Source organism: Takifugu rubripes, chromosome 5, assembly GCF_901000725.2.
Source record: "Takifugu rubripes chromosome 5, fTakRub1.2, whole genome shotgun sequence".
Lineage (NCBI taxonomy): Eukaryota > Metazoa > Chordata > Actinopteri > Tetraodontiformes > Tetraodontidae > Takifugu > Takifugu rubripes.
In genome coordinates, this window is record NC_042289.1 from 5,775,072 (window position 1) to 5,790,394 (window position 15,323).

At 46.2% G+C, this 15,323-nt stretch overlaps 1 protein-coding gene across 4 annotated transcripts; it reads left to right on the forward strand.

The window, feature by feature from the left end:
- The first annotated feature begins 2,659 nt into the window (after nt 1-2,659).
- Nucleotides 2,660-13,212, forward strand: cacng3b (calcium channel, voltage-dependent, gamma subunit 3b). Of its 4 annotated transcripts, none has more exons than XM_029836731.1 (5): nt 2,660-3,260; nt 3,832-4,015; nt 10,481-10,564; nt 11,519-11,659; nt 12,457-13,212. In XM_029836731.1, exons 2-5 carry the CDS (start codon nt 3,832-3,834, stop codon nt 12,963-12,965), a joined length of 918 nt encoding a protein of 305 aa, XP_029692591.1. In that variant the 5' UTR covers nt 2,660-3,260; the 3' UTR covers nt 12,966-13,212. The 4 variants fall into 4 exon arrangements, with proteins under 4 accessions (XP_029692591.1, XP_029692590.1, XP_029692589.1 ...); XM_029836730.1 differs by having other exon boundaries at nt 2,660-2,865; nt 3,036-4,015; XM_029836729.1 differs by having other exon boundaries at nt 2,660-2,841; nt 3,036-4,015.
- Nucleotides 13,213-15,323: the final 2,111 nt, after the last annotated feature.

A 15,323-nucleotide genomic window follows, 5' to 3' on the forward strand; every position in this document is an offset into this window, starting at 1 on the left:
GAACATAACATCTCTCCTCACAGATGAGGCACCATTAGCGTTCTGTGTTTTAGCAAATGCCCCGGGACGTGTGTGTGTGTGTGTGTGTGTGTGTGTGTGTGTGCAGATATCTAAGCCATAAATCATAGTTTTGACATCTTAGTATGATGCCAGATTCATGCCATAATCACCATATGTCATCTCTCTGCCCTGGAGTCACGCCCATCTGGTAAAACATGCGTAAATACAAACAGGGATGCCCCCAAACAGAGACAGAATTTATAATACCCCCCGACATGGTGATGATGTGGGAAAAATATATGGATTTGTCTTTGAACATTAAGGAAGAGCTGTATGAATATATTAATTTTCACACTCCAGGAATTTGCTCCAAACATTTATATGTATGATGCCAACACTTAAAGTCTTATTGGAAAGCTCAACATGGTCGCCTAAACAATCCTTGGATACAGATGCAGAGCGAGCCTAGGAAAAGACTGTTAAACACACATGGATTGAACTGTGTTACAGCACATAAAGAACGAACACCCCACCTAAAAGTGAATGTGAACTCATTTTACTGTAAAACCCTCCCAATGTATCAGCCTGCTGACAGCCCCCCCATCCTTTCGCTCCCAATTTCGCTGGGGCTTTTTGCTTTCCTTCACTGTGCTCCTCTTCATCTTCCTCTTGTCTGCACTCTTCCTCACCTCCTCCTCCTCTCAGACTCTCAGCACTGGCCAAAGGCGTGAGAAGGTTCCGGCTCACTGAGCACAAACCCTGCAGTCCTCCTCCTCCTCCTTCTCTTCCCCCTCCTCTCTCCAAGAAACACCCTGTCTTCGTCTCATCGTGCTGCTGTGGCAAAGCCAAGAACTCGGGGACAAAGAAGGAGAGGAGAGGAGAGGAGAGGAGAGCGGTAATAAGGGGAGAAACTATTTGACAAACCCGAGTTTGTAGCAATATAGTACGGCTTACAGTTTTTTTCATGAAAGTTTTGGCTCATCTTTCAGCGACAGGAAAAAAAAAAAACAATTTTTTTTTTGATGATGAGGCACATCCACTGAAAGAGTGGAAATGAAATGTTTGCACAGAAGGATACAATTTCCTGAGGTAAAAATGGCCAAAAACACAAGAAGATCAATTAAATATTCACAGCCAGAACGTGAGAGTCAATCAAGCACTCGCACAGAATTTGACTCCAAATTTGCGAGTCCATTGTTGCAGATCAGCCTTCAGAGAAAACTACATGTACTTTTGCCTTCATTTCCCCAAAACAAGTTCACTCGTGTCAAAACAATGCAGTGCATTCTGGGTATTTTAGTGTCAGCTGTGTGACTGCTAAATAAAATTATAGAGTTTGGATCAGATACCTGATGTTCAAACTGGACTCTGATTGTCTTGTCTTGTCTCTTTCTTCTCCTTTTTTCATCTTCTTCTTGCTGCCACTCTTCCGTTCCAGCTCCCTCCTGTCTCTCAGCGGAGGTGAAATGCTGTACTTCTCTTACTCAAGTCATTTCTATGGTAATGAGTCTCCTTTTGAGATAACGCACGAACCCCCTCCCTCCCACACACACACACACACACACACACACACCACCTCACATTGTTTTATTTTCTACAGTCTTTTCATTGGTAAGGGTGGCCATATTTAATGGTATTTAGTTTCTTTTCCGCCATAAAAAACTGCAGCTCACCGTCAAAGTACCCGCACCTTCATTAACTGAATAGGTCGTTTAACATTGAACCGGATGGTTTAACTATTATGGTTCATTCATTGGACTGACAGTAACGGGAGGAAGAAAAATGCGAGTGCAGCTCTGCTTTTTCACACACAAGCAGAGACCCATCGATTCCTCAGCTGCTGATTAATGAACGTCAGCCTGTGTGGTCATGGTCAAAAACAGAATTTGCAGAAACACACATGCACGCTCATGTAGCCAGGCCCAACCTCTTCACGTGAAAACAGACATGACAAGCATATACGACTCATCCTATAGGCACGTATAGGCGCACAGGCATGCATACACACACGTTCATCCACGTGAACACGCACACCCTGCGCCCTCCAGTGTGTTAAGTGAACTATAATGCTTAGACCGCCTTGTGTGGAAGCCTCGCTGGAGTGGAATCATTAAAAACGGTCGGTGGCTCTTTAAGTTGCATCTTTGCTTCTCTCCCGGGCGCGATTCTTCATGCATCGCTTGCCAATCTCCCTCTCTCTCTCTGGCTCTTTATACGGTCCTGTTCGTCTTTACTCCCTCCTATAATCACTGCTGCGGGCGGAGGGAAGCATTCGGTGAAATGAATAAATTCAGAACCTCGGACAGCGGCCCGGAGCGGCTGTCCAGCACCAGGGACAGCTCATCGGGAGCTCCTCGTGTACCAAACCTGCTGTTGATTACGTTATATTTGTCTAAAATAACCCTCACACATCCCACCAGTGCCGTGGTCCACCCCTGCTGCCTTCAATGTCATTTTTTATAAATTCCTTTTTTTTTTTAACGTGGCATTCAAACCGCCTCTCCCCTTAGCCTCCTGGTTATATACTGGCAGCGGTGGGCGGGGCTTACAGCAGCGACCGAACGTGATTGGCTCCTGTCGGGCGCTGCCGCTGACAAAACCAATCGGAGCCAAGCGGTGCGGCCTCTGGCGCGGTTTGAGGAGACGCGCGGTTAGTTTTAGTTTGTGTTGGTTGGACGAAGAGGAGGAGGACGACGAAGAGGAGGAGCAGGAGGGGAGGTTGTCATTTTTTTTCATTCGTACTGACGGGCACGTTTCTCCAGAGCAAACCCAGGCGGGTGTAACTGTACTTCAGTCTCCATCGGAGGGCGGACGGTCCGTCCCGGATGTGTCTGAACTTCGGTGAGGGAAAGCGGAGACAGCGGTGTAGGAGAAGAATTTTATATTTCCATCCAGTTTTGGTGCCTCTATGTAATGTCCGTTCCTCATATACTTTTATACGCATTTTGTAGGCGTCCTTCCATTATGTAACTTATATAGGCTTCGCAAAAATGTTATTTTTGATAGAAATTGCGCATTTGGTCGTGTTTCCTTAGCCCACACCGCGGACACGGAGGAGGAAGGAAAACATGCCAGAGAGTCAACAGCTGGTGGAAAACACACAACGGATGTGGGTGCACTCCCTCTTGGTAGCAGACGTCTGGGCTTTACTCCTTCGTCCATTCACCCATTAACTCAACCGGAAAGCGAAAAGTGCACCCTAAACACCGCACGGCCGGTTCTTTTGGTGCTATCCGGGGAGCAAGTCAAGGAATCCCGCGGTGAGTGAAGGCAAACCACCGCTGCTGTTTCGGTGATTAGAAATTATCCCAATGACTTATTGCCGTGTCAGTGACATCACTGATGAAGAATACAATCCTCCCTTTTTTGTTATTTTAAAGATGGAGGCGCCGCACGCAGACCTCAGCTGTTAACAGACCGATACGGGGGTGTTTTGTGGGGGGTTGTTGCTGTAAAGGCAGAGTCGGACAGGAGACAGCCGGTGGCTGTTAAAGCCCTCGGTGTAAGTAAGCCTGGGCGCGCGCCTGTGTGCGCGAGCGGTGGTGGTGAAAACCGGTTTTTGATGCGCGAGAAAGTGACGTGCCGCCCTTTGCCTCGAGCCCCCTTTTTCAACTCAACGGACAAGAGAGCCATGTACTTTATTTAACTTCGTTTTTACAGATAATTCGGCTCCTTTCGAGTGCCTGGGTGAATTTCCCTGGCGTTGACTCTTTGAGTCTCACGGGAAATAAGAGGGTTAATCCGAAATAAAAGGGCGAGAAGGGGGGGGGGAGATTAAGACAAACAGGAGCCGCCTTTATGAAGATGCTGATGTGTGACCGCGGCATCCAGATGCTCGTGACGACGGTGGGCGCGTTCGCCGCCTTTAGCCTCATGACAATCGCCGTGGGCACGGACTACTGGCTGTACTCGCGCGGGGTCTGCCGCGTGAAGAGCAGCGGCGACAACGACACGAGCCGCAAGAACGAGGAGGTGATGACGCACTCCGGCCTCTGGCGAACCTGCTGTCTGGAAGGTACGTGATCAGTCTGACTGACTAGCTGTCTCAGCTGCGTGCGTGCGTGCGTGCCTGTGTGTGCGTGTGTGTGTGTTGTTTCCATACATGTACAGTTCATGACAGCGACTCAGCAACATACCTGGACCTCGTGCATCAGGACTTGAGCAGAATATATATATTTGAAGCCATCTTGGTATGTTTTAACGCGTGTTTCCGCGTTTCAAACTGCACTCACAGAGACTTTTTTTCAATCTTGTAATTCCTGGAGCCCAGGTCCTCATCTCCAGGCACTCCCATATTCATCAGGTGCCTTGATTGTTGCATGTCCCTGCCACCTTAGCGGATTGGACTTAAGACCCACACAGTCATTTTATCCAGACAGGGGTGGAAGTGTAGCTGCACAAGATCAGCAGCTGCCAACTCGCTGCTTATTTCTACTAATCAGCTGTACAGTGTAATCATGTCATTCAAGTATTAGCCTTTTTTTTCTTCTTCTTTCCCTGCAGCCATGCACAAGATTATCAAATCATTCATCACAAATGTGGAAACATGACTGAGCTCATTGTTTATTAACATGTAGCCATCTTGGTGTTGGAAGAAAAGTCAATTATTTCCTGCTGTTTATTTTAAACTCCTCGTTTTGGCTCTGTTGGCTGAACATGCAGTGTTATCCTTTCAAGATAAATATATTTCGTATAAAGCGGGAGTTTACTAACTGTAGGTATATTTAGCTTTGCATTCATCATGACCGCTTCACACCTGTGTTACACAATGATTTGACTTTGATCATCTGGGGGAAAAATCACTGCAGAGAAACTTCGGTTGTCATTGGATGCATGCTGTACATTCCCTCTGGTGTGTGTGTGTGTGCGCACGCGCGTGCATGCATATGTTGCAGCCAAACACAACCATCTCATTCAAATATATTACTGAGCCAGATGGCGTGAATATAAATCACACACACACACACACACATGCAAGTAAATGAATAAATTGCCAAATTTTAGAATGTCAGTCGCCCCCACCATACCCAAGTCACCTTATAGCACACCTATGGAGCAGATTTGTTAATATAATGTCACTACAATTTCAGCACATGCATCTAAATACATCATAACGACTAACCCCCCCCCCCCCACACACACACACACACACACACACTCATCGCAGGTCACTGCATTTGCTTCATATGAAACTGATGTTTCTGACTGGCTTGCACTCTGCCTGACACCAGACAAACCAGCAGCCGGAAGTGAGAGCTAAATAACATCATGGGTGTGTAGAGCGGTCATGCATGACCGAAAAACTTCAGCGGCGCGCCAAAGACCAGCGTATTAAAAATGAAGGTTGAGCATGATAAAATAATAATAATCCACTTGTAATTGTTTCAAAACTAACATTCATCCATGTCAGCCATGCCTGTTTTGGAAACGGATGCTCAGAAGACGTTTATTGCAGTTGCATAATTTATATGTGTGCGTGGTCAGGTGGTGTTTTGTAGCACCGATTGTGTTGTGAGGCTGCAGGTGGAGCAGGGGGAGGAAAGGTGGTGGTGGTGGTGGTGGGGGGGGTGTAGATTCCCTCTGTGATAAATGAGCGCAAGAAAGCCAGGAAATGAGGAAGGAGTGGTAGAGGGGGAGCGATAGAGGAGAGAGACAGAGCATGAATGGAAAGAGACCGGAGCGTGCATGAATGAACTACAGTGGGGGTGGGATTGGGGGAGCGGGGAGGAGTTGGTGGGTGGAAAGTGATGGATGAGCTGTGCATGGCCTCTGTTTCAGGTGGATCTCTGGGGAGCGTTTGACCACGCCACGGATCTAAACGATCGCCAGGTAATAGAGAGGGGGAACAGGGTTTTAAAGAGGGATGGGGAGGAAAAATGATCACCCAGGTGGCTGTGGGAGTGGGGCAGAGTGGAGAATGTGGGAGGCGGGTAAGGGAGTGGGGGGATCAGAGATAGAGAGAAGGGCACTAGGGCCAATTTGGAGGGAAAAAAGACCAGAGTGGACGGTGATGTCTGCTGCTGTTTACCAGTTTTGCTTTTGTCCATTTGTTTCTCCTCCTTGAACGGGGTGTCCATGTACTTTTCTTACTAAACGTGTGAGGCAAACCAGTGTATAATTAACAAAAATTCAGAGAGGAGGACTGGAAAGCCTCCAACAGATGTTGTGGGAATCAAGTGCAGGTGAGGAGCAATCAAGTGCAGATTTAGAAACGGAGGGTTGTGTCCAGAAAAAGAGAGAACGAAAATGGGGGCATCTCTGAAAAACCCAGAGACTGGGGAGAAAGAAGAGAGGTGCACAACCAAGCAGAACCTGTCGGGTTCTCTTTCATCAGCCATCACTGTGAAAACTAGCCTCTTCCACTTCTTTGTTTCCCCCTCTCTCATCTTCTCTCTTCTCCACTTAGAAAGAGGCAATCAGAGCGAGCGAGAGAGGTAAGGACAGAGAGAAAGAGAGAGAGAGGGGCACAGTCAACTACACTGAGCTGTCAAAGGCATACTGAGGGAACAAGCACCGCAATTTGCTCTGCTTTTCAGCTTCCTTTCCATGCTCTTCCTCGCGCCCTCCTCTTCCTCTCCCTCTGCTAGTTGACAAAACACTTTATAATCCGAGTGTGTGCCGTTGCTGAGACAGTCACACTGCTAAGTGATCAGGGACAACTCCCCTGGGAGTGACGCTGTGCCTGCAGTAACTGCACTCATCTGTCGTTACAGCACTGCGCTGCTGAGGAACGCTCTTCATTTATGCTGATGTTTGATGCTGGGACATATGGCGACTGATGGCTTATCGAGGCTGGACAAAGCATTTGGCAACGCAACAATATTATGTCATGACATTGATTATCCTGAATGTAAATCAGACCTCCCAAATTCCTTCAGATTCCAGTTCCTGTCTGGAGAAGAATAATGATACAAGAATGTGCAAGATTAAGGACAAAGCACCAAATTGTTTTCAGCACCACAGAGATGCCTGGCTGCCTTCAGGCAAGAGGCGGGTATACCAAGGACAAGTCGTCAGCTCATCACAGGTCTAACATATAGACAAACACTCATAATCACCACCAAGTTCAGTGGTGAGTCACTTATCCCCCAAATGCATGTCTTTGGATGGTGGGAGGACGCCGGAGTCCCCGCAGAGAACCCGTGCAGACAGGGAGACAGCATGCAGACTCCACAGAGAAAAACTCCCCGGGAGTCGAACCAGTGACCCCCTCGCAGCTCTATACAGCTCATTACCATTATATAAGGAATATGTTTTTGTGTTACGGGGATTCTTTGTGCAGTGGATCAGGCTTGACCCATGCTAACATTAGGCTAGCCTCTAGCCTGATGTCACAGTTAGTTATTCTCACATCCATGAAAATAACAGCATAGTTGCCTCCTCTTTATTTGGGATTGTTAAATCAAATACTGGACTGGTGGTTTAAAAAGCTGCAGACCCAGCCGGGGATCTCTCTAGGCTTTTCTCCAGCTTCTGTGGTGCGTCACCAAAGGAAACTGTACTACAATACATGGACTTTTTATTTTTATGTCGACATCTGTCACAGTTGGTCTGCTGAAAGCTGTTTATGTGTTGAGAGTTAAAACAAGGGCAAAGATCTGGCAGCTCACTGCCACCCTGATACAGTTGTGGGGGAATCTGTACACAGTGTTTTTTCTGTTTTTTTAACCTTGAGTCCAGGCACTACGGGGATGTTTTCACTTGTTTAAGCTTTGTGCCTTCCATGCATTTATATATCTTAAAAATGGATAACCTTTGTAATATAATATAGTTCTTGTAGAGGTGGACATGAACAATGCAGCAAATAACATGTCCCTTACCGCTGAATCACAACGGTGATATGAAAAAGTGCTTTTATCCCCCCTCTTTTAGCCCTTGGATTTGCTGAATGCTAATTTAAATATCATAATGTTTAAGCGAGTCCTTTCAGCTATGGAAGCTGTGACTGTGCTGACTTCTTATGTCTATTAGGGATGGCTTCAGGGAGACGGAGGTCTTCATCGCAGAAACGTTTTGCCTGTGTTCAAACACGAGCAGCCATTTTCCTCTCTGTGCGTTTTCACTGCGGTCTTTCATCATGTCACATTTGTGATTTCATGCCAAATACCAAGATGATAGCGCACAACCCAGTGTGTGGATGTGTGTGGATGGGTGTGTGCGTGCGCGTGTGTGTGTGTGTGTTACCATGAGTATACTAGAGAGAATTGGAAAAGCTAAATCACATGATTCATAGAGGCAACTCATGAACATACATACTTCACATGCCTTCATCCCAATTTCCTCCATCCCATAATGCCACTCTACAGCTGTGGCTGCAGCTTCCCTCGGGCAAAACAGGCCTTTGTGAGGCAAATGTCTCCTAAGAGATGTTCCAATTCTGTGTTTGGTATGTGTTCATTATTTTGTTTTGCTGTTAATCAAATTGAATTAATTAATCAGCTTGTGTGACCTTGAAGTTGCACCTAGTTACAGAAACAACCCAAGAATCTAATCCAAAAAGCAGACGCAGGCACTCTGGACTTTTTGAAGTATTCACACTGCATTCAGATTCAGATATGAAACTGGACTGAAACATCTGAAGCATCTCCTGTCCAGATGAACGCTCCAATCAAAGAATAAACTGTCCTGCTCATTGTTTCTGGACGACAGTTGTGAGTAGAAGGGATTCAACCTCCCATGCCACAATAACAAAACTCTGTTTTAGTGTCTGTCGTAGCACCTCTACCTCCCTCGTAGACCCAGGAAAAGCTCAATTATATTCCAAATGCACCCAACCTGGAGGACCAGTATCATTGAAGTTGAGGTTCTTAGTAAAAATCAATCTGATTAAGGTTCTTTCCCACGATGCACTGGGTGGGAAACCGAGAGAGCAGAAGAAGGAAGAGGCAGAAGCAGAGCAGACTGCAAAGAGGAGACTGACAAAAGGAGGGAAACCAGAGACAGAGGTGCAGATAAGTGCAAGCAGTGCAGCTTCCCAGGAGGGGTGTGTGTGTGTGTGTGGGTGTGTGTGTGTGTGATTAGGTTATTCTCCAAGTAATTAGCTTGAATCAAACTTTAAGGCCCACGAGCTGTTTGTCCTACCGTGTTTTTAAACATACCTCACTGACATGTGGCTGGGAGAGAATGTGTTGTTTGTGATGATTGATGGTTGTGGAGAAGATGCCAGAGGATAATGCAGCAACCCCGTCTTAATCTGCAGTAGCAGGAACAAGCCGCATGCACAGCACTCCAGCAATAACGAATCCATTATCCTTGACTGGTTTTACTTGATTTGGTTTTGGTCAAACACATAAACTCTCCAGCTAGAGAGGAGCAGCAGACAACAGAAATATTTAGTGTAAACAATGGCAGCTTCTGGGTCCAAATTGAAATCCCACCGAGGCTTGTGCTAAATCACTCCTTTGTAATTGCCTCAATCAGCGCGAACAGACTCGTGGAAATGTGAACTTGGAAATGAGTGCAGAGCAGATTTCCATTCCTCGCCTTTATTTTTCATGGTGGTTCCCTCAGAGGTCCAGCTGACCACAATCGCTTGATTAATCTATTCAGAAAAGAGTTTTGCACTGTGTTTGCTGGAAAGAGGCCCTTCCTGTGCACAGCGGCAATTAGGTCGCACCATTTGTTGTTCATCAATGCCTCCATCCTTCCACTTGTCTTCAAATTTCCTCCTTGTTTTTACCATGAAATCTCCTTTCAAGCACAGTTTCCCCTCATCCTCCATCTGACTTTCTTCTATCATCCCCCACACCCCCACCCTCCACATCCCCTGTGGTGACAACCATGTGCCATGTGCAAGTGGGATGAAATGAAGAGTGGGAATTCAGCTTCACATAATAAACGCACACACACATTACACACATTAATACACACACGGATGCTCTGTGCATCAGCAAGTGTATCGACAATCTGTGTGTATTGACAAGGCTGCAGTCTCCTACAAGAGCATCGTGTGTCAGGCTGAGAGTGACTCATCCTCCTGAATACAAAACACACAAACGCACACACACGCACACACACGCCCACACACAAACACACAAGGTATATACCGTTTTGAATGCAAAACCATATAGTGGAATAAATCAAATTAAGACACATTTCAAACAGCATTTTAAATGGCTACATGCAAAAATCATGCATGTAAGTAAAAGCCTTTCTACCAGTGCGTCAGGTGGTGTGTGGGGAATGTAAGATGTAGTGTTTCAGTAGCGTTTGTCACACTTTCTGCACCCTAAGGGATATGGCTGTCTCCTATCACATTAGCCATCTCTCTCTCTCTCTCTCTCTCTCTCTCTCTCTCTCTCTCTCTCGCTCTCTCTCTCTCTCTTGTGGGAAGACTTACTTATCAAATATCGACACACAATCCTCGACAAGAATGTGAAAGGCAGAGACGACTAAAATATAGATGTGAAATGTGTTTGTTTCGTCTATAATATATAACAGCGAACTTTCTGTCCTCAACCCTGTTTCTCTTCTGCTGCAGGGACATTTAGAGGTGTATGTAAGAAGATTGACCACTTCCCAGAAGATGCTGACTATGAGGCAGATGCTGCAGAATATCTTCTCCGTAAGTCTGTTGCATGCACAAGCGTGACGCACGTGCTCATGCACACAATTAGTTAGACATGTTCACAAAAGCTGTTGCGATCACTGGTGCCTAACTGCATTTTGAGGACGTCCTGGTGTAAATAGCCAAGACGCCCCAAACCAGCTACACGGGCATCAACATTTGCATCATTTAAAACCAAAATAAACTTGCTTTAAGATTTAAACTTTTTAGTCTAATTATCATCTACGAAGAATCACAAAATTGCCCATTTCAGGGTTTTTTTCCCATTTAAATGAATGTATGCTCCAGGATGTTGTTCACATGAAGGTCACAGATCCTTGGATAAGAGAGGGGACGGATACAGAAACACAGAGAAAAGAGGGTGTGTGTACTTTTCTCCAGCCATAAACACAGAGTAAAGATGGGTGGAGAACAAAAACAGCAACAAAACCAGAAACATGGAAATGTCCTTTTTCATTGCTTCATCGAACACGGAGGACCAGCCCCACAGGCAGCCAATCAGATTAGAGGTCTCAGAAATGGCCATCCAATGGAGAGCAGGGACCTAGTGACCGGCATTTCATGTAGCCCAAAGGTATGGGTCAGAGGGGCGGAGCTTGCGGGCTCAATCCTGCCATGTGAGTGGTCAGTGCAGCTGTCAGTCACACTGCAAATGTTTGGCCATAGAATAAATCAGAAACAGCACAAGGAGCACAGACTTTACAGACTTCATCCTGGTATTACATCATATGAATTTCCAACAAAGGTTCAGCCATTTTGATTTACGTTCCATTTACTATCGCTGCTGTGTGTGTGCATCAGTGTCACTCTGTCTCCCAAATGATTTCTTTCATCTTTATATTTGAGTAATTCTAGGAATTACAGAACCAACTCTGCTGTATAAGCCCATATTGACAGATATATTAATGGATGACCGTAGCTAAATGAAGCTCTGCCTGTGCTTGTGTGCAGGTGCTGTTCGTGCCTCCAGTATCTTCCCCATCATGAGTGTGGGGCTGCTTTTCCTGGGGGGGCTCTGTGTAGCTGCCAGTGAGTTTTACCGGAGCAGACACAACGTCATCCTCAGTGCGGGAATCTTCTTCGTCTCGGCAGGTTTGTTCACTGTCTTCTTATTAGAAGTAATGAACGTCAGATCTCCATTTTAAGGAGAGAGCAGCCGCAGGACATTCGTTGTCCCTGGATAGTTGTTGCTCCTTCTTCGGCGTTATTTGTCATCATCGGCTCGAGATGGAGAACTGCAAGCAGAGTTTCAGTGTCAAAGGGAAAGAACGGCTCAGAACATGAGCTTCAGAGGTTTTGCTGCAGCTCTGGAGAATTTGATCTGCTGTATTTGGGTTTAAGCTGATTGTGGTATCAATTAGAAATAAAAATCAGCTTGAACTTTGATGCTGATTTAATCAGGTCTACGAGCCTCCAGTTCCATGATGGTGATCATCATGCACAGAGACGTGTCCACATGCCTACAAAGTGAAAAGATCGATTCATTTTGGGGGTGTAAGAACGTAAACAAATTCACATTCACATAAACGCTGACAGTCCCTCGTAAACACACACTGGCACTCTTGCCTCTTAAACACAAAAGGCTTGTAATTGCTGTTTAGTGTGATGTGTAGGGTCTCTTTGGGTTTTGTAGTCAATTCACGGAGCCAAATTGGTAATTATTTACTGCAATAGTATAGGGCTCCTTCTGCTTAATTACAGCCGGCTAATTGTCCCCACTCTACATGTTCCTCCAGTCTGCAGGAGAACTGTATATTGGACTGATGTGTGCCACGGCTTTCCTTGATGGTTCTGGGTTTTAGTTGTTGTTCACTCCACCACTATTATTATAATGGCTATTATAATTCCCCATCGCTTTTATCTATTATCTTTCTGTCTTGATCTTTCAGGGCTCAGTAACATCATAGGAATTATTGTCTACATCTCAGCCAACTCCGGTGACCCGGGCCAAAGTGACAGCAAAAAGTCCTACTCCTACGGCTGGTCCTTCTACTTCGGCGCTCTCTCCTTCATCATGGCAGAAATGGTGGGTGTACTGGCCGTTCACATGTTCATCGAGAAGCACCGCAAGTTACGCGCCAAGTCCCGCACCGAGCTGATTAAGAAATCCGCCTTCAGCCGCATACCCTCTTATCGCTACCGCTTCCGCCGTCGCTCCAGCGTGCGATCCTCCGAGGCTCCCAGCCGAGACGCCTCACCACTGGGGAAAGGCGGCTACACAGGACCCGCCGCCTCCGAGATGCCATTGTACACCCTGAACCCTCGTGAGCCAGGCAACGCCACCAAACCTGGCATGGGCATGGGTGGGCTGCTCAACTCCGAGAGGGATTTTCTGCAGAGCAGCACCCTCACTAAAGACTACAACAAAGACCCCAACCGCAGAACCACGCCTGTCTGAGAGGTGCCGGCTGATATCGCCCAATCACAGCATCCAAAAAGGATGCTGAGAATACAGGGGGGCTCACAGGGTGAATGGGTGGGAACAGGGCATTTGATAAACTCTGACTGTGAACTTATAGCCTTTGAACTGTGAATCCTGAGCCCTGGGACGGTTTCAGCGGCGTAGCAGGGTCGGGTTAGACGGAAAAAAGTTGTTCCCAACTGTACCGCATATCACTGTAGTTGCACCCATAAATCCTTACACACGAAGGCGCTTTCAATTTATGTTCCTGAATTGACTTCCTGGCTTTTTTTAAGGGTGGGGGAATCAGATTTGAAAGCCTACGATAGTTGGTTTGCCATGGCAACTCCTCCTAAGGAATTTTTTTTTTCTGGGGGATGAGAGGCGAAAAAGGTCCTGCCGACCTTTTCGAGCAGTAGCAGAGTAGGATTAGTTCCAGGAGCGGCCATCGAGCCGCCTTCCTAATCAAAAGTGCATAAATTAACGCCTCAGAATCGATTCACTTTGAGTTCAGGCAGCACATTTCTAACCCTCTTTATAGTTCTCCCAACATATTGTACATATACTCACTGACCCAATCATGGACCAGCTGCCTTCATCATTGACTGGATTGAAAGTGAATCGACGGAACTGATCCGTTGGTTTTAAATGACGACATTAGATGATCACTGGTGCTTCCTGTTAATCGTGTTCACGCTCACAAAGCATTTCACGTTTTACGTTTTCACCTAAACCTTAGTAGAGACGATCAGATGTTTGTAATTTGGTGTCCACATCAGCTCATCGACATTCGCCTTCCACACTTTTTCTATGTAGCGCCATAACTCACGTCACTGCCACCTTTTGCACTCCTCCTCTCTCTCTTTTTGATGTCCTGTCTTCCGCCGGTAACTCTCATGTAGATTAGAAAGAGGGACGGGGAGAAGACCGCCGAGCTGTGAGGCCGGGCCCAGCAGAACAGCCAGGCAGACAGACGTCATTTTTTATTTGCCCACTACCTCTATGACACAACATGAAGTTTGTCTTTTCTTGCCAAATTGTGAAAACCTGCAGAAAATAAACACTGAGACCATTTTTACCGGCATCTTTCGGCTTTAGCTGCATCTTATCTAATCCCACACAACTATCACGAACAAGTGCTCAGTGGAACCGTGGCTTCGTGGCTTTGACATATCACTCCTGTCCCTTCGAAACTCCCACTCGTTGAGAACAACTAATCAGAGCGATGCCACGTGTGTGCTCGGCAGGTGTGAGCTGAGATGCGCTCACGATTCTGTATTTTTCCGAAAGCTTTGGTGCACTCTCCATCCTCCGCCATACTCGACCGCGAGGTGTGCTCCATTTACGGTGTGAGGTTGCGTCTCGGCTGTGGCCAGGACGACACCAGGAGATGCAGAAAGGGCTCGTTTACACAGCGTATCTATGCGTAAACTGGAAGGATCAGGGCGTTACGAGGCGTCCGTGACTGTTTATGACAAATCTAAAAGCAGTTATGCATTAAATGCTAAACATCTGAAACTGTTAAACTCAATGTTTTATCCTCAAGATCAGTCAGTGATCCTTTGCTACCTCTGTCCAATGTAAAGACGGGCAACGAGGAAAGTCGACTCTTGTCTCACTCGCGTACTTTCAGCTCAAATAGCGCAGAAGATTTGTGTTCACACCGTCAGCGCGTTGCTGTAAAACACCCGATTACACACATCCATTGAAGTTCAGAGTTTGAATGGAGGCAAAAGAGCCATAAGGGCAACAAATACACCGTAAATGGTGGCGACATTTCTATTCGTCTTTACCTCTGTAAGCCACCGATGCACTGTTCCATCCCAGCTAAATATGAAGCATCGCCGAGCTGATAGCAGTCACGCCGCCACTTAGCGATTTATTAATAAACCCTGATAATAAAAACGTTTTAAACCTCAGTCACGCTGTTTAATTTATGACGCTGCTGCTTCATCCGCCGCGGGTTTTTCGCCGCAAAGGGAGCTAAAAAGGGACAAGCATGCATCAGCGAGGACTCACTCCTGCTGTCCTCCACATGTAAATATTAATTTTGCAAGTTAACTACAACATAAGCAGTTGTCATGGGCTGTGAAAGGGAAAACACTTTTCTCGAAGCAAGGGCTGTTTAATTTTTAAAGGACAGGAGCACACAAGGGCTTTTCACGCTCAGCGCTGCCGCGGTTTAAGGGTGTTGTATTGGAAGGAAAGTGCGTTTGCACAGCAAAACCAGCTGAATAGCTAACTAATGATATAACAAGCTTCTTGCAAAAGGAAAAGCCAAAAAAAGAGCAAAGACTGTACTCCTCTACTCATGTTACTACAGGTTAGCCTTTATTTATTTATTTTTATTTACCA

Bases quoted from the DNA above. Each gene is read 5' to 3' on its own strand.
- cacng3b (XM_003964516.2), top strand. From the start codon at position 3,799: ATGAAGATGCTGATGTGTGACCGCGGCATCCAGATGCTCGTGACGACG. The intron at 4,016-10,480 runs GTACGTGATCAG...CTTCTGCTGCAG, and splicing joins GCGAACCTGCTGTCTGGAAG to GGACATTTAGAGGTGTATGT. The intron at 10,565-11,518 runs GTAAGTCTGTTG...GCTTGTGTGCAG, and splicing joins TGCTGCAGAATATCTTCTCC to GTGCTGTTCGTGCCTCCAGT.